Genomic DNA, 26766 nt, shown 5'->3' on the forward strand with positions numbered 1-26766 from the left:
TAGAGCGGATTGCATTAAGCACCTACATAGACCCCAAATGTTCACCTTCATCACCACCCTCGGCTTCACTCCCGCCTTGATGACTTCCCAAGAGTGCGCTTAGAGCTCTCCTTTATGGACAATATCTCGCCCAATGCGGACCGTCACAAAGGAAACACTTGTTGTCATTAGGCTTGTCCGAGCTCCGCATGCCCCTTTGCTTGCCCTTATCCTTGAATCTTGCCGAGTAACTCTCGCAGCGGGGCTCATCCTTGCGTTGGCTTTTGTCTCCTCCACCTTTGACATATCTGCTCTTCTTCTCCTTTGGTTTGGTGGATTCTCTTGAACTTGATAAATCAACTAAACCCTCGGCCACGGCTATGGCGGTGGCAAGGTCTTGCACTCCACGTCGCCTAAGCTCCGTCTTGGCCCATGATTGGAGACCATTGATGAAATTGAAGAGAGCATCATTGTCAAACAAGTCGAGGATCTCAAGCACCAAGTTAGTGAAATCTCTAATATAATCACGAATAGGCCCCGTGTGCTTGAGCCTTTGCAAGCGAGCTCTTGCCTCATCCTCGACATTGTCGGGATAAAATTGCCTATTAATCTCTTTAACAAAGTCATCAAAGGTAGAGATGGTGCACGTACCTCTTTCGAAATCTCCTCACCTTCTCCTCCACCAAAGCATGGCGGTGTCGGTGAGATATAGAGCCGCGGTTGGCATCCTCCTCCGTGATGCCTACGGCCCTGAAGTATTGATATAGCACCCATAAGAAGTTGTCTACTTCTCGAGCGTTGCACATCCCTATGTAGCTCTTTAGCTTTGGCACCTCAATTCGCTTGGTCTCAACGGGGCTGCTAGTGCTAGCCCCCGTGGCTAGTGCGCGCTTGCATATAGCAAGATCTGCTTGTATTGCCTCCATATGTGCAGAATCTGCCTGCATCTCTTCCATGCGTGCAAGCATGCTATTGTGCTCCTTTTCATGAACTTCACGCATCCGGGAAAATTCCCCTATGAACTCCTTGCGAATCTTGTCCATCTCGCCCTGCAAGGACTCTTCTAGCTTGAGCATCATGCCCTTGATCGCAATGTGGATAGCTGCGTCCTCCGCCTCTAAGCCTTCCACATGTTGGCCTATATCTTCCACCTGGGCCCCCATGCCACTCACGCTCTCCGCCACATGAACTAGTCGTAAGTCGATTGAAGCTATCACGTCCTTGAGTCGTTCCTTCATTGGAACAGTCAGATCGACAAGTTCTTTGCGACTCCTATCCTGCGTGTCGTCGGAAACATTACCAGCAAGATTGTCATTCTTCGCCATTGTGTCGATCTAGCCTCTTGATCGAACTCCGGCTCTGATACCACATGTCACAAGGTTACTCCTTTGCTATGCACTTGTGCAGCCTTAGCATGTCCCTTATGCTAAGTCACCCTTACTCTCGCAACACCTGGTTAGAACAATTAAAAGGCAAAGAGAATATCTTTAAAAGAGAACTTATATTAAGTAAAGAAAGCTTACAAGAGTAGTTACAAGTATGTTTGAAAGCAACTTACTTAATACCTCAAATGTGAGGGGTGTCTTCTTATTTATAGGCCTCATCATCCTACCTCTATAGTTCTAGAGAATTCTAGGACTATGTACAAGTGTAGTTGGTTATATAGAATTCTACACAAGTCTAAGAGTTACCTTGAGTAATCTAGAGACTTCTAGAGTGGTTTTGGTCCCTTAGTCTCACCATGGTTCTAGAGAAATATGGAGATGTCTCAAGACTTCCCCATTTTTTCGGAAACTTCCAACTTCTTCTAGAACCTTTTATGAACTTCCAAAGAATTCTAGAGTTCCGCCATTTTCCGGATGCGCCTAGAATGCTCAAGTATTCTCCGCAACATTCCTAGAGCCATGCTTATTTCAAAAATACTCAAGGTAAAAATGACTAAATTTGGCGGGATGTGACACTAGGCTAATAAAGAGCTTCCCTCTTCTCATAAATTATAAGGTCTTTTGGGTTTGAATGGAAAAATTGAGAGAGAAAGAGACGGAGGCATGCACACGGGGTTTGGTACGAAGAGGCTGAGAATGAGATAAAACTCTCTCTTCCTCTTTTAATAGGACCTCATCTCTTATACATTAATAGTAATAACTAATTATTAATTGACGGATTTATCCCTCAAAATTTGACGGAAACACACTAAATTGCGGTAGATAGGCATGTACATGTTTATAGTCGAAATTACAAATTCATATACTGTTGTGATTGTTTTGCAACTTAAAACATGAGAATTAAGAATGAGTCACTTTTTATGTACTGTTTGCCTTTATAAAAAAAAAGAGTTTAAAAGGCTTTGTAGAGTTGGCATTAACGTTATTAAATTGTCGAAAAGCATCGGTCTTTAAAACGTGGGAGAATAAAAAACTGAGGAATCATTAAGGTTTGGTAGCCAGTGGAGCAAGTTTTTTGCTTATTTCTATTATGTGAAAGTTTCGAAGCAAACACAAGAGAGAAACAGAGAAAGCAAAAGAGAGGAAGAAATGGGTGAAAAATTTGAGCTTGGAGATGTGAAGCATCCCAAAGAAGAAGCTATGGAGCTTGAGCCCTCTAGTCATGATCTGCCCAACATTAAGAGCAACAGGTACTTCTGCCCTCATTTGTGATTTCTGTTACAAATTTACAAGCTTTAGTGGTTGCATGAGGTCAATTTGTGAAGATGAAGAAAAATTTAGAGGTTTGGTTTGATGGGTTTTGAGAAGTTTATGTTTTTGGAGTTTTGGTTGAGAGGAATTTGTGAGGAAAGACTGGAACTTTGGCTATTTGTGATTAAGATATGGTCAGTTTAGCTTTGTGAGATTGTGAGAGCCCCACAGTTGAAATGCACTGTTCATATTTGTGTTCCCACATGTTTTTTCAAGGCTGTGTAGTTGTTGGTTAGCAATCTGGCTAAAGTAGGGTGTTGAATGATGCTCTAGGTGAATTTTCAATTGTGATTTATGATGCTGGAAAACAGTAGCAGCTGATAAATTTTGGATCTCGGATTTGATCTGGAAATCAGTTAGAACAATGATGCTTTAAATTTGTGAAAGAAGAGAAGTAGATGAGCTAGTTATGTGCAAATTTTGCAAGAAACTCGACACTTTTACTGCCGTGATTATTACCACTTTGCTGCTGTGAAATGCTCAAGTTAATTTGTGTTACACATAGAAGATGTTTCCGTATTTCTTCTTACTCAATTAGCTAGGTCATGTGGCTTACAGAAACTCATTTTGTTATTATTTGATGTTTGAGGGCCAGAAACAAGCCATCTGCAATTAGTATCCCAACTCGTGCTCCAGCTCAGCTTACAATCTTCTATGCCGGGAGTGTTAGTGTCTTTGATGCAGTTACTGCAGAAAAGGTGTGGATTGAACTTCAATAACCTTAATTTTGTAGACAAGTTGCGTAACGTACTGGGTCATTTGTGCACTTAACCTAATCTGTCCTGCTCTTATTAACTTGCTAGGTTCGCGAACTTCTTATTGCGGCTGCTGCAGCTGCTGCTGAAAAGGTCATTGATGTAAAGAATAGTGGCAACAGCTGTCCTTCAAGTCCACAGATACAAACTGGGTCAAATTCTTCTACTGCTCCTAGTTCACCAGTTGTCCAGCTCTACCCTGACCAGAATAGCTCCATATGTAAATTGCAAGCTGGTAATATTTGGTTTACTAAATTAAGGCATCATTACTAACACAAATGGCTTTATGAATCACGCTCTATGTTCTGTGTTGGTTCAGAATTCCCAATTGCAAGGAGACACTCTCTTCAACGCTTCCTGGAGAAGCGTAGGGACAGGTACTCCCCGTTATGAGTCATCACATTGAAGAAATTAAAGTTTACAGAACATTAATTAGTTTTCTTCCTGTTTTTGTTGCTGCAGATTGGGCAGCAAGAGTCCGTATCCTGCTTCACCAGATACACCGGTTGATGATAATGCAAAGACAAACCTCAGCAACAATGCTTCTTCCGGTTTGGGTTGTTTTAAACAATCTGCCGTGGCTCAGGAACAAATTCAACCAAGTTCTGCTGCCTAGCCTGAAGCCCTGAACTCTTATGAAGAACTTCTGGATGACATGAAACTTCTGTCTTCATTTAACTCTCAATATTTCTACGGTCTTGTGGTAAAAACTATGTAACTTGTGATATGTGTGTTTCACTTGCCTGTTTAGTGTTATGTTATCGGGCATGAGATGCTTACAAGTTCTCCCAAGCAATTGAGCATAGAGAATGAACCTCGGGACAGATGGAGGGTCAGGACTCTGTTCAGTTGCTAGTTGAGAAATTGTAATCATGTGTCCTCGGTTATGCCTAGGCATTTGAAACTGTATTTGAATTTGGATTGTCTAGCATATGACTGTTTGCAACATTGTAGCCTTGCCTAGATCAAATAACGAACTACACTGTTGTTGCGTGTTGATTATTAAGTATCATTGCCCGTTTGTCTGGATAGTTTTAGTATTAACAGTTCCACTTGGTCTACACTCTACATCGCTACTGGTAATGTACATTTCGCCTGATGGAATATATACTCGTACAGATCTGGAAGAGCACAAATCAAGTCTAAAGCTGTTTCAAACATGTACTTGTTTGGAGATCGACGTAGCGTTACCAAAGAGGCGACAGGAAAATAAATCAAATAGGAATATCCTCTGGTACCATAGTTACAGGGGGAAGTAATTACTATTATATATAGTCAATTAATTAAGGAAAGAAATATAATTGAAAAAAAAATGCAAAATTTGATCCGGATTTATACTATCGATTGCTATCAAATAAGGGAATCCTAACTAGTAAAAGGATACACACGTACACCTTTAAGCTCCTATATATAGAATGAATAGGGTGCCGGACTTACTACAACTCTACAAGCCCTACGTGCGTTGTTTAAAAACGAGTCTTCAATGTCTACTTCTCAAGGCGGCACCGGCTACACGAGGCCGACTCACCCCGCTGATAAGTACACCGAGAAACTCAAATGTATTATCGCGATCGGGGGCATTTTGGTATCTGCCTTGATTGGCTTCACTTCTTCTTCACTGTTTTGTTTCTGAGATCTACGCCCCCCGAGTTCAGGCTGGTGGAGTCGGCGACGGTGACGTCTCGACTCAACGCCACTGCCTCCGAGTGGGACATCACTCTTCTCGCCACCAACCATGGACGTGTCACATTTTCCATCAAAGTCTTCCAGGTCTTGGCCGTTTACCGGAACTACTCTCTCACGTTGACGCCGCCTGCTCCGGTTGTTCTGAAAAAGGGGAGCCAGACACGTCTTGATGTGAAGCTCGTGACCGGCGAGGACAGTGTAAATGAACTCGAGGTTGCAAAGGCAATCAACTACGACAGGACGAGGGGGTATATGGGTTCTCGACTTGAGGTGAAGGCTCGTTATGTGCCTCAGGCAAAATTGTTATCATTGTTGGGAGGAGATTGTCTTGAAGCCAAATGTGATCCGGTTGATCTCAGATTTTCCGATAATGGGACGGCCACCTTGATGAAACAAGCGCAGTGCTACATCACGGCAACGTGGGGGACATAATAATTTCTCGGTAATATGAGGCACTGGGGCAGAGTTCAGTCGTTTTATACAAGCACAACGTTATTATATCTAAAAATCTATTTAGATTCGTTCTAGTTTGATGGAGCATCGTAATTCAATATATTAAAGTTTTTTTTTAAGTCTCTAATGTTCGTTCTTCCTTTCAATAATTCCCCACGCTTATGTAATGAAATGAATAAATTTATTTATTTCTGCTGAAGTATGGTTGTGTGGCAAACTACGAAAGTACGTTCGGATACGTACGAAGTTTCCGGTTGGAATATCCCGGAACAAGAAGTACATATCTATAGAATAAGGCAATGTTGAAGTTTTAACAGCAAGCAATATCCTGTTTCTATAAGAATTATGTTCAATTAACTCACTAATTAGAGAGAGGTGCCTAAGCATGTTAGAATGTCATTCAAAAAAAAAAAAGTTAAACAGAGGAAAGATACGAGCCTAACTATTACCATTACAATGGGAACACATTATATCGTTGAAAGCTGCTGATGAGCTCCTAAAAGCGGAAGGGGAAGCTATTTTCGATCATAAGCAGTAATTTGTGTTAACTTCATAAAAGATTTGTGAGCTTGCAAAGATTTCTGTCGATGTTTAGTAATCTACGAATCATATCACCATGATCTTAGCTGAATTTGGATGGCAGGTATCAGACCGACCAATGGACATGAGCCTATTTGTTATGGGAACACATTGTACTGGAAAAGAAATACAGCAAACAGATCAACCTCACAACAGATTTCAAGTTCTAATAAACCAATTCTGGCTACGGAGTCAGCCAGCCAGAGACGATTTGTGAATAAAAACGGCAACAGAAATTGAAACACATACAAAACAGATCTGCAAACTTAAAATTTCATCGTAAAAGTTAAACTTTCAAGCACCACATCCTACAGTCAAAAGCCTAGAAGTTGCTCATACTCCAAAAGATCTGGCATTAGATACCAGATATTTAGGAAAAAATGGGGGAAAGATCCAAAACATCACAGTAACTCGTGTTACTACATCGAGCATATTTCAGTGCATGCCACGTATAATTCCATGAAAGTAGCCACCGGTCATTATGAGTGAAACAAGAGATACAACGCCGGCTGGAAATATCTTTCCCGACCTCTTAAAACGAGAGCCCATCACAACCAGAAGGGCAGCAGACAGCCCTGAGGTAGGAGAAAGTGTAAACCATTAAGATTGAAGAGAACTGCATACCAAATAAATAAATATTTTACTAGCGCAGCATTTGTCCATATAGAAAATCCTCTCAATTAAACTAGCAATTAGCAGTGCAGTTCTCAAACATGTAACAATTGAGCACAGCAGATGATTACTTACCAAGCCCAAGGGACGATGCAAAAACTGTCCTTTTAGGAAGCTCAGTATAAACAAGAAAGAGCAGGGATGCTGATATTCCTCCGGCCAACAGTGACTTGTTGCTGCCACTCTTCAAAAAGCCCATAACGCCACCCACTGTCAACAAACTTAACTGTGAGAGTCCAATAGAATCATGCCACAGACTCAATACGAACTTAAAAAAAAAAACTAAAACGTGACATGTTAACGGACCTGCCGATATGCATAAGAATTGGACATAATAGACTGATGTACTTGTATTGGTCATTTCTTTCCAAAAGATCATCATTCATTCCAGAAAATTTTTCATCTGTCCACTCTTGGGACACAATATGCTAGTTAAAGAACTGAATCCAAACAGGTTATCTACATCACCATCTAGACCTCCTTGTGGAAGAAACCTTCTCCAGTAGGTAAGACCCCACGGTATTTAAGACATGGTGACATTCTTGAGGAAAAAGGATACTGGAGTAAGAAAACTTTCAATCTGAAAGATAATTCTCGATAATCTTTGACACTTTGCTTTTGTTTGGTACATGATACTTAAATAGCTTGCCCAAATAAAAACAATGACAAAATCACATATAAAGCCTTTCACCTGATGCTTGAATATAATCAAGTCAACTTTTAAGTACAGAGTACATATGAGTAAACTAATACAGATTCAGTAATTGCAGAATGCAGACATTCGTTTGCAATGTTTTAAGTAAACTAATCAATAATCACACACCTGAAATGCATAAAATTGCAGTTCATGACATGAGTCTCACCTTTTCTAAATTCAAAACTGTAATCAAATTGCTCGCATACCTGGCTGAAACCGGAATAACAATGTAATCCTAAATAAGGTGTTTTAATACTCTATGTCCTTAAATTTTGTGGCATGATATCAATGATGATAGTGGTTCTTGAGTAACACTATGTTCAGTAACATTCTGATTGGTAACTGCTCAATCTGATGGGATGTATCAATTACTTGTTACTTGTTACACAAGTTGGATAACAAGTGCAACACCAACTCAATGAATGCTGAAATGCAAACTCCTACCTAGCTTGCTTCTAAACACAGGTGAACAAAAGCAGAAATCAAGTGTATACACCAGCGGACACTAAAGCCAACCAAACTGAAACCAGAATTAATTTTACAAGCCAAGCCAATAGAAAACCGACCAATACAAACAAATAATTCCAAAACAAAAACAGCTGCAGCACGGTCACTCCCAATTTCCCAATGCACATAACCAGAACCTTGCAAACTACATTAAAAATCACCAATCAAACACACAGCTCTTGAAAGTAACCAATTCACCACTTCAGGCCCGGAACCTACTCACAATCCATGTATTTCACTAAAACATAACACACTCGAAATCTTCGCAAATCTAATACAAGATGACAACTTTACAAAGCTAATGCAACATAACACTATCCAATCCGAAAATTCATGCATTTCCAACAGTCTAATCCAACATTACATTTTAAATCTTCACAATTTAACAGAAGTAAGTGATTAACAAACTTTCGGCAATTTCAAAAAAGCTAAACTTTGAAGCAAAGCTAGGGTTTTAGATTATACCTCCAACAAGCACAGCATAAGCTAGGGTTAGCTTCTGCGACATCGACATCCCTTTTCTCTCGCTACTATCCTCACCTCCCTCCTCGCCTCTATCGTTACTATCACCACCACCACCTCCTCCGCCACCACCGCCACCGCTGCCTCTGCCGCCAAATTCGCCTCCGTCGCCGCCGCCGATCTCGGGCTCGATGACTATACCCTTGGTCCCCGAATCAACGGTGAATAAGCTGGGAGCAGAAGGATCGGAGACCACCCCGAGCCTCAAGGTACGAGCATGATCGGAGGACGGTCCGAATCGCAGGCGCGTAGCTCCGGCGCCGGTTAGAGAAAAAGAGAGGGCGGTTCGGGGGTTTAGGCGGTTGTGGGTTATGGGGCGGTGGAGGAGAAAGGAGGACTGAGAAGAAACGCACAACTCTGCCATGTGAGAAATGTGACGATGTGAGTCTAAACTTCCATCGGATTTATTTGTTTCATACTTTCATCGTTGACAGACTAAAATTTCGGCGACAAAGCAAATATCGAAAATTTGAAAATTAAGAATTTTAATGAAAATTTTAGAAAAAATTTGATTTTAAAAAAATAATTAAATAAATGGATGGAAATTTATATAATAACATGAAAATTTTGAATGAAACTTTATGAAATGTTTATTTAATCAATTATCTACTATATGTCATAAGAAATTATTATATAACTATTAGTTTATAATGAGTTATATTAATTTGAGATGAAATAATCGTCGAACATTATTAAAATATTACTTAATATATATATATATATACACTCAAATGGAGGCTAGGTCACCACGTATTATTTACATATGATATATTAAACATGAAATTACATGAGTGATTTAGAACAACATAAATTATCTATGAGGTACAAAACTTTTACTACCTTCATTATGTTCTTGAGTAAAACTCTGAGTATATTGTAAAAAATAGTCATTAAATGATACATCCTCTTTATAATTTTGCATATATTGACTTATATGTTAACTATATGGGTCGTGAGTGATTGACTGTGGGTTATGGTACGGGTAGTTCCCGTTTGGATCAAGTATTTTTCGACTTTGATCATAACCATAGCTTTATGAAGATTGTGTCCATATATTTTTACTTAATTGCATTTCATTAGAGAATAAAAATGGTGGATAAGGCATGTTGAATTTCCTCTATAAGGGTAATGTCCATCATTACTTCCTCCTATACCAAAAAGGTTTGATTCCCCTCAACAACTGGTTCGGTTTTATTTCAATTTTAAGTGAATGTTGAGACATTGAATGCAATATATAATAAAAAGAGTCATATATAACAATAAGTTGGTGTAGTAGAGTTGACTATAACTTTGTGTTTTCAAAATGATGGATCAAAGATTCGGTTATCCTAACTAATGATTTTTTATTTTATTTGAAATTAGCCTGACACGTGACGATATTTAAAAAATATTGGGAAATTTTGAAAATTTCCATCGAAAAATGTTTAGTATGTAACATATATATCCATATGCCAAAAAATGAAAAATTTAAAGGAAATATCGAGGAAATTATGGATATTTAAAGTCCTTGCTTTCATTACTAACCCGTTTTATACTTATATAGTTTAACCTCGTTTAACCTTGATAGATGAATGTTACAAAATAATTACTCCGATGTGGACTCAAGATCAATATATATTACTATAAATCTTATTACTCTACTATTTCTCTTCTAGCAAAATACTTAAGATTACCGTACGAGACGGGGTTATGTGTTTTTTGATGCAGGGGTTATGTGTTATCTGCAAAAAATTGCTAATGTGTTTAATAATGTAATCATAAATTACGCTCCACTAGATTTCTATAAATAGTTTTTGTTGTAGCTTATACATGTATAAATGTAAATGAGCCGAGCCGAGTCGAATACTATGTTGTTTATGTTTGACTCATTTTAATTTGATCGAGCTCGAGCCGGGCTAAAATTTAATTTTTGTACTTAATGTTTAAGCTTGGCTCGGCTTGAAAAAGCTCGACCTGGGCTCGAGCCGACTCATTTTATAAGATGAGATCAAACTCAAATTGAGCCGCCTTGAATCATATAATATTAAAATTTAGAAATAAAAAGAAATATTTTAAAATCGAATGTCTTAGCATCACACAAAATCCATTTTATTTGTAATAAACTAAAAATAACAAATCAAACTCGTTATTGAATTTAAAGTCTTTAACTAATTATTATATAAAAAAACATTTCAGTTCTTTTAAACTAATATTATATTTTTAATATTATTTCTTATATAAAAATTATACTTTATATACTATAAAAGTTAATAAGTTAAGCTTAATTAATAAACGAGCCGACCTTTTAACAAGTCCGAACTAAACGAGTCGAACGAGCTGAATACTTATTATTCAAGCTCGGCTCATTTTCAAGGCCAGACTTAATATTGAGCTCAAAATCGGCTCATTTAACTCTACAAGCTCGAGCCAAACGAGTTAAAAGAGAGCCGAACACAACCGGTTCGAGCCTACTTACAACCCTATATACCTGCCAATTGAAGTTGCATCATTAAGCCATGAAACCTCATTGACTTCACCGGCCAGGTTGCTAAAGATTCCGGTTGCAAGAAGCTACTAAATCCATAATAATTGTAATTACTTCGACCTTTAATCGATACCTTCTAACCCCCGAATCAAGGAAGATGCAACAAGATCTAACTGTGGTACCCGAGACCCATGTTTGTGACCATCGTCAATGCCTCAATCGGAGATGACTAGAGAGAGATCCGGCAAGTAACCATACGGTCATTTCTATTATTTTATTAATCAAGATTTAGGACAGTCAAAGTAGTCATTCTTAAAAAAAAAAGGTAAATGTAAAAAAAGAAATTGGGCCTATAAAAAAAGGTATGCCCAGGCCCGATAATCGAGGCTCTATATGATTCTTCCAGCGCCAGAACTCTACCCAGTAAAACCAAAACTCACTTGAAAATCTCCACATGAAAAATCAAATCAGCGTTCTAGGGTTCAGTCAATCATGGCGCGAAGAGTGATGGGATGGGCGGGCCGGCCCGATTACATGGGCGGCATTCCAAGGAAGATAGTGATCGGAGCCGTCGGAACCTTGGCGAAGGTCTGGGTCAACTTCCTCAACTCCACCACCGTCCACAATGCCGACACGCTTCTCAACCTAGTCCGCTCTCGCCCTACCGGCCTCCCTCTCATCACTGTCAGCAACCACATGTCGACCCTGGACGACCCGCTTCTCTGGGGATTCAAGGGCTTCCCGATTTGTGATGTCAATCTGTCGCGGTGGGTGTTGGCCGCGGAGGATATCTGTTTCAAGAATCCGGCGCTTTCGTATTTTTTTCGATTGGGTATGACTGTATGTATGTATGTGTGGATTTTGTTTCGAAATCGGAATGTTGGGATTGTCTGTGTGTCACCGTGTGTATTTTTTGTTATGTTTGCAGGGAAGTGTGTACCGATTACGAGAGGCGCTGGGATTTATCAGGAGCATATGAATGAAGCTCTTGAAAGATTGAGTGAAGGCGCCTGGGTAAAACCACTTTGCTCTCTCTTGTTAGTCTTGTAGTTGTGCTAGTAGACTTGTAGTGTTGTACAGACTACAGAATGCCAATGTGCTTTGTCTTACAGTGTATATGAGACATTGCGTAGGTTCTAGTTGTTGGAAACAGTTTCAAGTTTGCGCTTTGTTTGATGCGGTAGTTTGGAATGTTAGTGTGTTGGTGTTTGTGATGTTGTTTGAGCGTAAAAAGTTTTGGATTTTTTTTGGATTGCAGTTGCATACTTTTCCTGAAGGGAAGGTGTATCAGGAAGACGCGCCTATAAGAAGATTGAAATGGGGGACTGCTAGTCTCATTGCTCGCGCTCCAGTAACCCCAATAGTTTTGCCGATTGTACATAGTGGGTTTGATCAGGTTAGGTTTCTCTTTGTTGCCATCATACGGGCATTTTGTTTATTTAATGCTTCTTTATTAAGAATCAGTGTACAAGGTTACTTGAGATTGACCAGCTGCTTTAGATGCAACTGTCTTCCATCTGAATAAACATATGTTCTAATTCGTAATAGTCTGATAAGAACAATGTGTTCCATACTAGTTATTAGGTTCTGTAAGTAAGTGGTGCTTGTATCCTTCTAATTCTAATTATGGTTGTTTTATGTCTCCCTTCGTCCCACCTTCATTTGTAGTCTTGTCCTTATCATTCATATGTGCTCTTTTTTTACAACTGCGTATCTGGCCCTTTTAAAGTCCCGTAGAATTATATAGACAAAAGGAATTCAAATGGCAGAGGGTTGCCCAACTATGTTCGTTCACTTCATTGTTTCTTCTGAATGCATTGTCTAATGTCATAAGGATGTCATATATCTTTTGTGGTCCGTTTTGTTCAACTTGGCTGAACCTTTTAAATTTTCAGGTGATGCCTGATAAATCTTCCCGTGGTAAAAGGCCTCCCTTTCCATTACTCAATAAGGAAATTAAGATATTTATTGGCGACCCATTGGAATTTGACATTCCTAAAATGAGGCAGGTGGCTACCTCTTTGTCTCCCAAAATGGCACATCCTTCTTTAGGATGGCCTAGCCTTTGCCCAGGTGGTTTGGATGAGGCAGCACAGAGATGCTTGTACAGTGCAATTTCAGAGAAAATCCAAATTGCCTTGGAGAGATTACGAATCTTTGGTAGAAGTTATAAAAGAGATCAGAATCCGTGCTAGTTAGTTCTGTTGTCGCTTGGTAGAAGTTACAATGTTGGTGGCTAGCCATGGGGTCGAGGGTATTTGGCTTCTTATCGCTCTTGGTGTTTTCAACATCAAAACTGATTTGTTTTGGTTTTGGAATTAAATCTTGTGACACAGGTCGATGCTGACGTAAAATGTAACTGGGAAAGCTAATACAGAGTGTACTGAAAGAGGTCACATTTACGGCTGTTGCTGGGACGATCAATGGTGACTGCTGGCAGGTTTCTCCTGTAAATGTGTCGACAGTGCATGGTTGTTATTCTTTAGGTAATAGCTTATTGTAATCATTATGTAATACAACTCAAGAAATGCAAGCATGTATTTGCATGATTTATTAAGCAATCTATTCTTTTCATTAGAAAAGAGGAGTATCGGAAGGTTATTGTGGCCAATTAGAAATGTAAGAAATAAAAGTGATTTTTTTCAGCTATAGCATGCGCTATTTAGTCGGCATCGTTAAATGAAAAGATATCTGATTTTCTACTTTTATTTACAGTATTGATCAATATGATAAAATAAATTTACAGGATTAGGATCACCTTAAGTCGACCACCCAATTTAGCGATCTAATAATTACATTACATCACATGTAAAATCTTTTTGATTAATTCTCTTTGCGTTGCACGCTTGATAGTTGAGCATCTTAAAAAGTGAGTCACATATAGTACGTACACGAGGAGCAATTGGGCAATGAATGGGAAACAAAGTATGCAATGATGAATAGGTTGGTATATTTAGAACACAAAAACGAATGATTGATCTAATAACGTGGCTGTTGTTAGCAAAGCTAATGATCTGTTTGCTTGTAACAAAAGTAACCATCATCATTGTATGAGAAAATTTGGTACCCTATTGATATCTACTTCGCTGTCTCAAGGCATAGAAGGCGCCTTTGCCTCGGCCCTTGTTGGGACCTTTGCCTTACCTGCTGCTATAAACTATTTGGTGTAGTAGTGTAGTTGGTTTTGCTTTTAAGCACTTGTTCTTATTTGCCTCGTGTTGGGGCTCCTCAACTTTTCCATGATTGCCATTACTGCAATTTAGGCTTATAGGACTTGCTCTTCTTTCTGGTTTCGTTGTTTATGGTTGAAGATACCAGAAAGCAATAAAGACCTTGTATCGTATAGGAATATCTCTCCCTCTGAGATTTGATATTTGTTTCCCAATTAGGGGTATTTCTCGTGAGTATTATTTAAAACACCTACATTCAATATACTCATACCCTTTGAACCCTTCTTCTACATGCTTTGGGATAAGCCGGCATAGCCTGCCCTTGAAAACCAGTCATATGCTGTACTTTTGGCCTTTTCCATTCAAACCAATATGCAATTTATATTAGGGAAAATAGAGTGTCTACATGTGTAAGTACATAATGGGATTATGGAGCCCAATTATTCATAAAATGTGTATATCATTCCATGGTAATGTGGTCCACTACGGCCATATACATGTACTTTTGGACATGACATGATGCTCTTGAGAAATTTCTTACCTTATAAGAGATGGGTGGGTGGGTGTCTCTTTGATCGTAGAAGTATTACACATGTAGGGTTTGGAGGAGAGCTTCCGATTGTCGCATACTAACATTACTATTACATGTTACGTCAAGATTTATTTACTCGTATTCTTAAAAAAACGGTTAATTACATCAAACAACGGTTATTCTTAAAAAAAATAGACAATCAAGATCATTTATTAAATGATCCGACTCTAACCGTGTCATAATAAAAACAATAGAGAATCTGATATCTCAACATTATATCTTTTTTCTGAAAAATTGTCCTATGATGACTAAAGTTTACCAAAGTGAGATTGCTCCCTTCTATAGTTGGAAACTTGGAAAGAGAAAAGAAAGAGCAGGCGGCGGCTGTGGAAGGCCCTATGTTTGGCATCTCCCGCCCCCAAAGCATCGCAGAAATGACCACACTACCCCTCTCCGTATATTTTTCAAATCTTACCCACCATCATCCATCCACAGAAAAAAAGAACGAGAAAATCCAATACCTACGCAAGGGAGGGGCATTTACGTAATTAAGAAATTAAAAAAAGCTCGGAGGATTAATAAACACAGAAAGTGACAAAACACCACAACGCTGAGAAAAGGTGGGAGGTTTAAATAATAATACCGTATAGGAAATGACGAAAAAACCCTTCGTCATTTATAATAGTCCCGTGAATCTCTCTGCTTTAACCAGTGTTCTCTCTCAGCTCAGATCTCTCTCTTCGTTTCGTTCGTTCATTTCTGTCTGTGGGTTTTCAGTATCAGGGAGACAAACACCGACCCCTGTTTCTTCTGTTTCATCACCCATTTGTGGAATGCCCACATTCCATGTCTGGGTTCTTATTGTTTTGTTGAGGTTCCAGCTCGATCTGTAGGTTGGCTCAGAGCCAAGAAGGCCCAAGGTAGGAGCCTTTTGCTTCAGCTTTGATGTATCAGCAATTCTCAGGGTCTGATCATTAATGGGTTGCTGGGTTTTTGCTCAGCTAGGGCTTTTCTGCTATAAAGTTTTGATCTTTAATGATTGTGTTTTGGTGTGTCAAGATAAATGTATTGGTTGTGTATTTAATTGGATAATGCTATGAATAATGTGTGTTTGCCTAGCTGGTTTCTGCATTGGAATTGTTTTGGGATTTATTATTTATTTATTTGGTGGTAATAGGGTATTGGATGAATTGAGTCATGGCTGCATTGTAGGTGCAGGATTGAGGGGCTGGAGTTGGTTCTGGTGAAGTGAATATTGTGTGAGGGGTGGTAGTGAAATGACAATGGATCTACACCCGTCAATGGCGCAAAGTGTGAGAACAAGCCGATCGTCTTTTAGCTCCAGCAATGGCAATGAGGGTGTGCACAGCTCTGCCGCGTATTTGAATGGGGATGATTATGACAGCGATAGCTCCAGTGTGGCACCACCGTAAGTTTCTTGCTCGAATTGTGTTCAGTGTCTTCCTTGTACTGTTACTGAAGTGGAATTTATCAGCTTTTGAAGCGGGGCATGGAAATTTTTAGACTTGAATGAAATGAGCATCAATGTGTTTATTGATGATAGTATTATTAGTATGATTGGTTCTCAAATTTACTGGTTAGCAAATCTTTAGAAGGATTTGCAGCTGAGTTATGACGTTGCATTGCCTCTTACAGTCACCATTCTTTCCACGTGCAGTACACCAAGGACGCTGGCAATGGATATCCCTGCAGAACTTGCTGGTGCCATACCCTTGATTGATAGATTTCAGGTAGGAACGTACAACTTTCTTACTATTAATGTGGTACTATAAATTGCTTACACAATTTGGATTGTTAGTTCCACAAAAGTCATATTACACAAAGGCACTAAGTACTTACTGTCCATTCAACTATAGGTAGAAGGATTTTTAAGGTTGATGCAGAAGCAAATTCAGTCTGCTGGAAAGCGGGGATTCTTTTCTAAAAAATCTGTTGGTCCTCAACCCCGGGAAAAGTTCACTTTCGAGGACATGCTGTGCTTCCAGAAGGTATTAGATTCTAATTTAGACTGCATCATTATTAACAAGAAGTTAAATAAATCCTTAAAGAGCTAACACATGCTTTTACAGGATCCCATACCTACATCTTTACTTAAAATCAATAATGACCTGGTCAGCCGGGCGGTGAAACTGTTCCAGACAATTCTGAAGTACATGGGCATCGACTCGTCTGACCGATTTACACCACCAAATTTAGATGAACGGATTGAACTTGTTGGAAAGTTGTATAAGCAAACATTGAAGCGAACCGAGCTCCGAGATGAACTTTTTGCACAGATTTCTAAACAAACAAGAAATAATCCTGAAAGGTATGCATCTCTTTTGGATTCTCCAGTGGCTTTAATTTTTGAAATGGTAGTGGCATGTTTATTATCTTGTATGCTTGATATATTAGCTTACCTGATTGATTTTGCATCACAGGCAATGCGTAATTAAAGCATGGGAATTAATGTATTTGTGTGCATCCTCTATGCCCCCTAGCAAGGACATCGGTGGCTATCTGTCTGAGTACGTCCACAATGTTGCACATAGTGTGAATGTTGACTCTGAGGTTCGAGTCCTAGCATTAAATACTTTAAATGCTTTGAAGCGTTCTGTTAAGGCTGGACCTAGGCATACAATACCATGCCGGGAGGAGATAGAAGCACTTTTAACTGGTCGAAAGCTTACAACAATAGTGTTTTTCTTGGACGAAACTTTTGAAGAAATCACATATGACATGGAAACAACAGTAGCTGATGCTGTTGAGGTACTTCAAGCTCAACTTTACACTATTGGGACTGTGAATTAAAGTTACTATGGTCCCGAAATTGTCTGAATGATTGTTGGCATACCGTTGAACTTTACGGTGTTATGTAACTTTTACGTCCTTATCAAGCTCACTTCAATTTCAAGTTTGTTCTTCATAATTTCTCCAAACTTATTAGTTATGGTCCATTTTTTTGCAGGAACTTGCAGGGATAATAAAATTGTCAGTATTTTCTAGCTTTAGTCTTTTTGAATGCCACAAAGTTGTGACAGGCTCGAAGTCACCTGACCCTGGGAATGGTACTCTTTTTTAATCTCTCCGGGATGGCATCCTGTTATTGCATTCAGTTTGTTTCTCTAATGTGCATGCTCTTGTGATTTCAGAGGAGTATATTGGGCTAGATGACAACAAGTACATAGGGGATCTGTTAGCAGAATTTAAAGCAGCAAAAGATCGAAGTAAAGGAGAAATTTTGCATTGCAAGCTGACATTTAAAAAGAAGCTTTTTCAGGAGTCAGATGAAGCTGTAGCAGATCCAATGTTTGTGCAGTTGTCCTATGTTCAAGTGTGTTACTACTTTAAAACTATTGTTGAACAGCTTATTTCATTGTTTCATCGATTTGTTGATGTTCATATTCTTTAACCTGTTGCTAACTTGCTCTTTGAACAAAAGTATTGGACATGTTGCTTCAATGATGAATGCCTGGGCAATAAGGTTTCTCTTCTACTAAGTTACTTATAAAGTTTGGTTATATTGTTACAGTTGCAACATGATTACATTATGGGAAATTATCCTGTTGGAAGGGACGATGCTGCACAGCTTTCTGCTTTGCAAATATTAGTTGATATTGGATTTGTTGGCACCCCTGAATCATGCAAGTTAGTATTTTCCCTAGTTGTTCTTTGTTTATGTTTGCATTTCACTTTCGACTTGTGTATCATTTGCAATCATATTGGTAATCTCACACCTTTTAATTTCCTGATTCCAATTTGTTGAGGATATGATTTTCAGTGACTGGAATTCGCTTTTGGAACGCTTTCTACCAAGACAAATTGCAATCACACGCGCAAAACGGGAGTGGGAGTTGGATATTCTTTCCCGTTACCATTCAATGGTAATATGAAATTAATTAATTTAATGAATAACTAAAAGTTCTCCAACATAAACTACTCTCTTTTCTTTTGGCATTGTGCTATTTTTATAACAATGGAGCTTTCAGTGCATACAAATCAAAATCAGCTGTAGAGAATCTACTCAATAGATGTGAAAAACTTACAAACAACATTTATTTGTATAACAGTTTACATGAGATTTTATATTTTATTTCTTGTCTTTTTTACTGATGTAAAATGCCTTTTGTAACTTGGTAGCAAAATTTGACAAAAGATGATGCAAGACAACAGTTTTTGCGAATACTTAGAACACTTCCTTACGGAAATTCAGTATTCTTCAGTGTTCGCAAGATAGATGATCCTATTGGACTTCTGCCCGGGCGTATCATTTTGGGGATCAATAAAAGAGGGGTGAGTTTGAGTATGTATATTTACATTTGTAATGTATATTCAAATGTACCTTGTGTAAAAATCAGTTACATTTTGACATTTTCATTCTACAGGTTCATTTTTTTCGTCCTGTTCCAAAGGAATATCTACATTCAGCAGAACTAAGAGATATAATGCAATTTGGTAGTAGCAATACTGCTGTTTTCTTTAAGATGAGAGTTGCAGGTGTTCTTCACATATTCCAATTTGAAACTAAGCAGGTTAGGCTATGTTAAAATCTGGCAGCTCGCTAATTGATCATTTAATTTTCAGGCTTCTACACCTTTACTTCTAATTCTTATTTTTTAAAAGAGGAAAACAAAACCTTTATTGTGGCTCTCCTTTTGATACAGGGTGAAGAAATTTGTGTTGCTCTTCAAACACATATAAATGATGTCATGTTGCGGCGCTATTCTAAAGCTCGAACTCCTTCTACTGGCTCAACGAACGGAGATATTTCTAATAATTTGAAGCCCTCTGATGAAGTGCATGAAAGACGAGTGCGAGATCTGTCAAAAGCTGTTGAAGAATCTCAACGAACTGTTGATCAAGTAAGAACCTAATTTATCAATGTTCTGAACTAAATAATAGCAGTAACTAATCGGTAGTTTTGATATTTTCATTTTACACCATGAACCTTCCAAGGTTAAGGAGATGAGTTTATGGACCTTTAATCCTTTGATTGTATACATGTAAATAAAACATAGTGCGATGATACTTTATTATCACATAGGTCATCTAAAATTCAGCTTGACATGATTGCTTGATGAAAGCAATTCATTACAAGACATGTGGTCCCTCCAATAAATGGCCTTGCTACGATGATAACATCTGCTTCATGTAGACTAAAAGCTTTGAATTATTAAATTATTTAGTGAAATCATTACACAGTATGAAACAAATTGTGTTTTAAATTAATCTGTATATTTCTTCAGTTGCTGGAAGAGTTGCGTGAAAAACAAAAACAAGAAGCAAAACTGCAAGATGATTTGGATGATCTGAAGAAATCATTGGCATCTGAGAAGCACAACTTGTCAGAAGTTGCAGGCGACCGCAATAGAATGAAGTCACTGTGTGATGACAAGGACAAGGCACTTCAGGTCAATATAATGATTCTTGCAAAATTATTCTTTGCAGTAAGTGAAGCTTAAATTCATTTTAATTGATTACGGAATCTTTTAGGCCGCACTGTCAGAAAAGAAGAGCTTGGAAGCACAGTTGGCAAAACTGAGTAATCAAGCGGTGCAAAAAAATGACAAGACAAATCTGGCTGGTGGAGGAAACAACCAGGTATTTTGTTGGCAGCAGTATATCAAATGCTATCAATTCAGTAAATCTTGTAAATTCAAGTGATACAAAATTCACCATGGTGTGTGGTATGATAAATTATGTAGGTTTTGGAGAAACTCAAAGATGAGATAAAGCTTCGTACTGAGGAGCTGAAAGAAAAAGATGAAACTATAAGGAGACTAGCAAGTGATAAATTATTACTGGAGAAAACCATATCTGGCCTTGACAAGATTAAAGCTGATGAGGTAATGCCTTTGAAATACGAATTTGGTGACGGAATCTTTGTTCTCCGTTTTGAGTTTTTACCTTTATGTTTTTTTTGGCACACATTAAACAAATTTACCCACTATGAGTGTTGTCTGCAGATTGTGTCTGTTGAGAAAACTTTTGAGCAAGAGCGCAAAACATTAAAGCTTCAAGTTTTTGAACTTGAAAAGAAGCTTGAAGGAGTTAATCAAGAATTAGCTATTCTGAAGCCAACTATTGCAAGCCGAAACTCTGAGATTGGTGCATTACGGAATAACCTTAAAGAATTGGAAGAATTGAGAGAAATGAAAGAGGTAGTGATTGATTGTTATCTTACTTGCTTGGATGTTTTTCACTTTTAAGTTTTTAAAATTTCGATATTTTCTGATTAATGCGTCTGGTTTCAGGATATTGATAGGAAGAATGAGCAAACAGCTTCCCTCTTGAAGATGCAAGGGGCTCAACTAGCTGAAATGGAATCCCTTTACAAGGAAGAACAACTCCTAAGGAAGCGCTATTTCAACACCATAGAAGGTTGATATTTTGTAAAACTGTTTCAACATATGAGTTAGCTTTCAAATTTTTATTCACTTGAATTTAGAGTTAGCGTTCATTTAATCTCACTATTTGTGGCAATATAATTTGGTCCAATTTTGCACCTCTCAGATATGAAAGGCAAGATCAGAGTTTATTGTAGATTAAGACCTATGAGTGAAAAAGAGATTGCTGAAAACCAAGGATGTGCAGTTTCAAGTAGTGATGAGTTTACAGTTGAACATCCATGGAAGGATGATAAACAGAAACAACATACATATGATCGTGTATTTGATGGTAATGGCACCCAAGAGGATGTATTTGAAGATACAAGGGTGAGTTTCTTTACTTCATCATATTCCTTTTTTTTGTGATAAAATGTATGCCATTTGTAATTTACTAACAATTTATCTTTATCTAATGCAGTATTTAGTACAATCTGCTGTTGATGGATACAATGTGTGCATCTTTGCTTATGGGCAAACAGGTTCTGGGAAAACATATACCATTTATGGTACTGAAACTAATCCTGGACTTACTCCTAGAGCTACTGCCGAACTTTTTAAAATCTTGAGGCGGGACAGCAACAAGTTCTCATTTTCTTTGAAGGTATATTTTTTCAATTTTATCGAATGAACAGTTGTTACCACGTAAGTTAAGTTTCTGGCAAATGTTGCATTGATGCGTCTCTTCCAATTGGTTTTTGCATACACAAGTTTTAACTTCAGAAGACTAGTTTGTACGTTCCGCCCTTTGGCACATGTAGAATAAAAAACTTGAACTTTAATCTATCATATGCGTTTTGATTTAATTTATATATTCTAATGCAGGCGTATATGGTGGAATTGTATCAAGATACACTCGTTGACCTTCTATTGCCCAAATATGCAAAGCGTCAAAAATTAGATATAAAAAAGGATTCAAAGGTATGTGTTCTCTTCATTTATAAGTTATGTACACTTTGGATCCAACCTTAAATATTTTAGTTTTTCCCACCTGTTTGAGGTCGTTGTTAATAGTTTTTTGTCGTGCTAGGGAATGGTGGCAGTTGAAAACATAACGGTACTATCGATATCAACACATGAGGAGCTGAAAAATATAATACAAAGAGGATCTGAACAGCGGCATACATCTGGCACTCAAATGAATGAAGAAAGTTCAAGATCTCACCTCATAGTGTCGGTCATCATTGAAAGTACTAATCTCCAAACACAGTCTGTTGCTAGAGGAAAGGTATACTTTTCCAAATTTCCTATAAAATCATATAGATAATACATATGTGTTCGCATTTGGGTTGTCACTTTTTCGTTCTTTGTGATTCTGATGAATACGACATTTACTTGTTCTGAAGTGAAATGATAACTTTAGGCCTGGATATTACTAATATCTTTCATCCACTAAACTTTTGCAGCTAAGTTTTGTGGATCTTGCTGGTTCGGAGAGAATCAAGAAATCAGGTTCTGCCGGCAGTCAGCTTAAAGAAGCTCAAAGCATCAACAAGTCACTTTCAGCTCTCGGAGACGTGATTGGTGCTTTATCTTCTGGCGGGCAGCACATACCCTACCGGAACCACAAATTAACGATGTTGATGAGTGATTCCCTCGGTGGCAATGCCAAAACGCTGATGTTTGTCAATTGCTCTCCTGCCGAGTCAAACATAGATGAGACATACAATTCTCTAACGTACGTTACTGTTCTTTATTCATATAGGTTTTTAGTTTTGAGTTACTTTAATTCAATTCTTCATTGTATATGGGCGTTTTATGAAAAACAATACATCATTCGTGTTGATTCAGGTATGCATCAAGAGTTCGGGCAATCGTGAATGATCCAAGCAAGAATGTATCTTCAAAAGAGATAATGCGACTGAAAAAGCTGGTTTCTTATTGGAAAGAACAAGCTGGAAAGAGAGGAGAAGATGAGGATTTGGATGAAATTCAGGAGGAGCGGCCACCAAGAGAGAAAGGAGATGGCCGGCACTCAATGTAGTGCTTCGCTCCCACTGGGAAAATTCATACCGGAGTTACTGGTTTTGCAAAAAGGTAGACAGAAATTTGGAATGTAGGGTTTCAGTAAGGTGTACCAGATCAGTATACTAGATTTAGATCGACCTGTCTATTCCAGTTACTATCAATTTCTAGGATCTTGATGATCTCATTTTCTCATTGTACTACGAATGAGGATGTTGTAATTTAATTAGGAGGGATGTAATCAAGTTGTACACTTGTATAGTCTATATCTTGTGTATATATGTCAAACTCTTCTTAATTTGTATATGGAGTTCCTCATTTACGAAATCAAATCCTCTTCTGCACTATTACCATACCTTCTCCAATGCAGTACAAGAGTGGTAATTGCGTACCCAAAAATCTCACCTCAAAATTAGAATAGTGAAAGTTGCACGACATGCTATGTATGCAAATAATTGTGCCAAAGTTTCTTGCTTTGTCTGTCAGGCGTGTTACTTTAAGCTTTTACCAATGGAGGAGATAAGAGGTGCAGAATTAGACATACAATGAAGGATTTGGACAAACAATGGAGTCCAAGATAATCCTCCAATCCAAATAAAGAAATGAACTGGGAACGTTTTTGGAAGTACAGATTACAACTACAAGGAACTGTCCGTTATAAAAAGCAGACTGAACTGACCCATCCATAGGGTGATTGCCAGAGAAAACCAAGAAGAAAGAAACTCAAAAATGGCTGTTCCTGTTATTGATCTGAATCAGTTTCCAAATTCTGAAGAGTACAAAAAGCTGAGGGAAGCATCAGAGGAATGGGGCTGCTTCAGGTTAGTCAACCACAAGATCCCATTGACACTCATGGCAGAGATGAAGAAAGTGGTGAGATCTCTTCTTGATCTTCCCACAGAGATCAAGAAGAGAAACACTGATATCATAGCCGGCAGTGGCTACATGGCTCCCAGCGAGATCAACCCTCTCTATGAGGCTCTCGGACTCTACGACTTGGGTTCATCTGAGGCTGTTCGAACGTTTTGCTCGCAGTTGGAGGCTTCATCTTACCAAAGGTTAGCTATGGCTGCTCTGCTAATTGACTCCTTCATTTCTAGTTTCTACTTATTGTAGTATATGATCTGATTCATATAACATGTTAAATAGGACCAACATAACATGTTCAATTAGACGACTATAAAGTAAACATGGTCTATGTATTGAAGTTTATATGCTGAAGTTAAATTTTGTTTGATTGAATAAGCAGAGAGGTCATAGAGAAGTATGCAGGAGCAATTTATGAGCAGATAGTTGATATAGGACACAAGTTGGCAGAGAGTCTTGGGGTGCAGACTGATTTTCTGAAGGGATGGACTTGCCAATTTAGGATTAACAAGTACAACTTCACTCCTGAATCCGTTGGATCATCCGGAGTTCAGATACACACCGATTCCGGCTTTCTGACCATTCTTCAGGATGATGAAAACGTTGGAGGTCTAGAAGTAATGGATAACTCTGGTGTGTTTGTACCTGTTGACCCTTGTGCAGGCACTGTCCTTGTCAACCTTGGAGACATTGCTAAGGTAGGTAAATGCAAACAGAAATTGCATTTCAGTGATTTTTGCTAATTTGCTTTTTATTATTGGATTAAGTGCTCAAATTTCTGTTTCTCTTATGCATCTTCTTGTTCTTGTTGTTGCTGTTGTTGGTATTTGCATTAAGGCATGGAGCAATGGGAGGCTATGCACTGTGAAGCACAGAGTGCAATGCAGGGAAGCCACCATTCGAGTCTCTATTGCATCATTTCTGTTAGGCCCAAAGGAGGAAGCAGTGGAAGCTCCTCCGGAGTTTGTCGATTCCGAGCACCCGCGTCTCTATGCCCCTTTCACTTATGAAGAATATAGAAAGCTCAGAGTCTACAATAAATTACACGCTGGTGAAGCTCTTGAACTTGTGCGCAAACTGCGCATGGAGTCCTAATTAGCTGATACGATCCAAGCTAGCTGGCATATATACATGTCACCTTGCCTTATACAAGTTTACTAAATAAGCCATTCTAGACCCGTATTTATACTAACGGAATATGTCTAATATTGGATGGTCAAATCAGATTTGTTCTATGAATCTATCAGCTGTTCTTGAATATACTACCGGTTTTAACATGCAATGAAAAAGAAAATCAATGAAGTTGGAAATTTGTTTTCATTCTAAAGGCAGCCATACATAAAACATAAACCACACAACAACTCAATGCGGGAGAGTTATCTCCAATTTGAAGTCCGGAGTCGGTAATGCTCCCGCTGGCACACGTTTTAGGCCAGTGAGGACATAATTTTAAAGAAGTAATCTGTAGTACATATCGAGCTGTAAATACTCCTCAACCCAGCAGGAATGAGAACATGTATGAGTCCAATCAGGAGATACCATACCATACCATACCATACCTGTCATCTAAAATGTAAAGATGACAGGTTACTTCAAATCACTCCTTGGTTATGTAAAAGATACCTGTGCATGTAAACCGATACATCGATTTGTGCTCAAGTTTCTTGCTTTTATTTCGGTCTGGGCATTAGTTTGAGCAGTTACCAAATATGCAGTAAATAAGAGATTGAGAATGGGGTTTCATAGATATATAGGAAATTGGACGAACATTGAAATCAATCAAACCGTTACATCCATGAAATCCTTGACTATGTAACAGATGCTCTGCATGCATGTAAAACCATTCATCCATTTGTGCTCAAGTTTCTTGCTCTGTCTGGTCATCGTGTTACTTGGGTTAGGCTGTAACCGATGCAGATAGCCAATGCATGAAAAGACCATACATCCACAACCATTGCATCCCAAGATATTACTCCAAATCCAACTCAAAACAGAGATGTCAGATATGTAGTCTGACCTTGATAACATGTTTTCTCTTGGGTTTGTTCTGCTATGTTTAGCCAGTCAAAGACCGATTATAAAGACATGATTTCAATCGGTTTCCTGATCCTGAAGAGTACAAGAAGCTGAGGGAAGCATCAGAAGAATGGGGTTTTTTAAGGCTAGTCAACCACAAGATCCCACCGACTCTTATGTCAGAGATGAAAACAGTGGTTACATCACTTCTCGATCTGCCCATGGAGATCAAGAAGAAGAACACTGATGTCATAACTAGCAGTGGCTACACGGAACCGAACGAGATCAACCCTCTCTAGGGCTGGGCAAAAAGCCCGAAAAAGAAAAAAAACCCGGACCGGACCGCCGGGCCCGTCCGAGCGGGCCGGGTTTTTGCCGGGCTCATATGTTGTCATGTGATAAACGGGCCGAGCTTTGTTATGTTCGGGCCGGTCCCGGGCCTTCAAATCTTTAAACAAAAAAACCCGGAAACCCGGGACATTAGGTGTTATTATGTAATTGGTTTTCGTAAGTGATCATAAACTTATAGAATAGATACAATGACACTGGAACATAACCAAATAACCTTAAATTTAACTAATTTCAATCCCATAATTCCCATTGTCGTCGCCTCGCACTGCCGATTCGCCGCCAACTAGCCAAAAACAGAGTTAGGCCCGGAAAACCGGGCGGGCTCGGCCCGGATATTACCGGTCCGGGTTTTACCCGGATCCTGCAATTAATTGATTCGGGCCGGGTTTTACCCGGGTCCTGGTTTTTTTAGAAAAAAACCAGGGCCCGGAACACTACAACCGGGCCGGGCCCGTGCCCAGCTCCCTCT

General features: G+C 38.7%; 5 protein-coding genes across 6 annotated transcripts; 4 read left to right on the plus strand and 1 right to left on the minus strand.

Moving 5' to 3' along the window:
- Window positions 1-2425: 2425 nt before the first annotated feature.
- Window positions 2426-4457, plus strand: LOC126789538 (protein TIFY 3B-like). 2 transcript variants are annotated; one of them, XM_050515729.1, is made up of 5 exons: window positions 2426-2614; window positions 3265-3373; window positions 3479-3665; window positions 3750-3807; window positions 3893-4457. In XM_050515729.1, exons 1-5 carry the CDS (start codon window positions 2514-2516, stop codon window positions 4044-4046), a joined length of 609 nt encoding a protein of 202 aa, XP_050371686.1. In that variant the 5' UTR covers window positions 2426-2513; the 3' UTR covers window positions 4047-4457. The 2 variants fall into 2 exon arrangements, with proteins under 2 accessions (XP_050371686.1, XP_050371694.1); XM_050515737.1 differs by having other exon boundaries at window positions 2429-2614; window positions 3271-3373.
- Window positions 4458-6204: 1747 nt separating this feature from the next.
- Window positions 6205-8937, minus strand: LOC126786490 (protein FATTY ACID EXPORT 2, chloroplastic-like). The gene is made up of 3 exons (XM_050512330.1): window positions 8490-8937; window positions 6896-7030; window positions 6205-6723 (listed from the first exon to the last, which is right to left on the minus strand). The coding sequence occupies exons 1-3, from the start codon at window positions 8908-8910 to the stop codon at window positions 6584-6586; spliced, it is 696 nt and encodes a 231-aa protein (XP_050368287.1). The 5' UTR covers window positions 8911-8937; the 3' UTR covers window positions 6205-6583.
- A 2499-nt stretch (window positions 8938-11436) lies between these two features.
- Window positions 11437-13656, plus strand: LOC126782380 (N-acylphosphatidylethanolamine synthase). Its single transcript, XM_050507614.1, has 4 exons — window positions 11437-11842; window positions 11939-12024; window positions 12269-12406; window positions 12906-13656. Exons 1-4 carry the CDS (start codon window positions 11503-11505, stop codon window positions 13203-13205), a joined length of 864 nt encoding a protein of 287 aa, XP_050363571.1. The 5' UTR covers window positions 11437-11502; the 3' UTR covers window positions 13206-13656.
- Window positions 13657-15903: 2247 nt separating this feature from the next.
- Window positions 15904-23412, plus strand: LOC126782371 (kinesin-like protein KIN-14E). The gene is made up of 23 exons (XM_050507602.1): window positions 15904-16141; window positions 16391-16463; window positions 16590-16721; window positions 16803-17041; window positions 17154-17481; window positions 17681-17780; window positions 17865-18046; window positions 18245-18360; window positions 18494-18596; window positions 18853-19005; window positions 19098-19244; window positions 19377-19574; window positions 19959-20123; window positions 20206-20313; window positions 20418-20558; window positions 20679-20873; window positions 20967-21093; window positions 21226-21428; window positions 21520-21702; window positions 21924-22019; window positions 22129-22326; window positions 22505-22776; window positions 22890-23412. The coding sequence occupies exons 1-23, from the start codon at window positions 15990-15992 to the stop codon at window positions 23080-23082; spliced, it is 3804 nt and encodes a 1267-aa protein (XP_050363559.1). The 5' UTR covers window positions 15904-15989; the 3' UTR covers window positions 23083-23412.
- A 140-nt stretch (window positions 23413-23552) lies between these two features.
- On the plus strand, window positions 23553-25232 carry LOC126784759 (2-oxoglutarate-dependent dioxygenase DAO-like). Its single transcript, XM_050510260.1, has 3 exons — window positions 23553-24121; window positions 24313-24628; window positions 24768-25232. Exons 1-3 carry the CDS (start codon window positions 23793-23795, stop codon window positions 25023-25025), a joined length of 903 nt encoding a protein of 300 aa, XP_050366217.1. The 5' UTR covers window positions 23553-23792; the 3' UTR covers window positions 25026-25232.
- Window positions 25233-26766: the final 1534 nt, after the last annotated feature.

Source organism: Argentina anserina, chromosome 1 (genome assembly GCF_933775445.1).
Source record: "Argentina anserina chromosome 1, drPotAnse1.1, whole genome shotgun sequence".
NCBI lineage: Eukaryota > Viridiplantae > Streptophyta > Magnoliopsida > Rosales > Rosaceae > Argentina > Argentina anserina.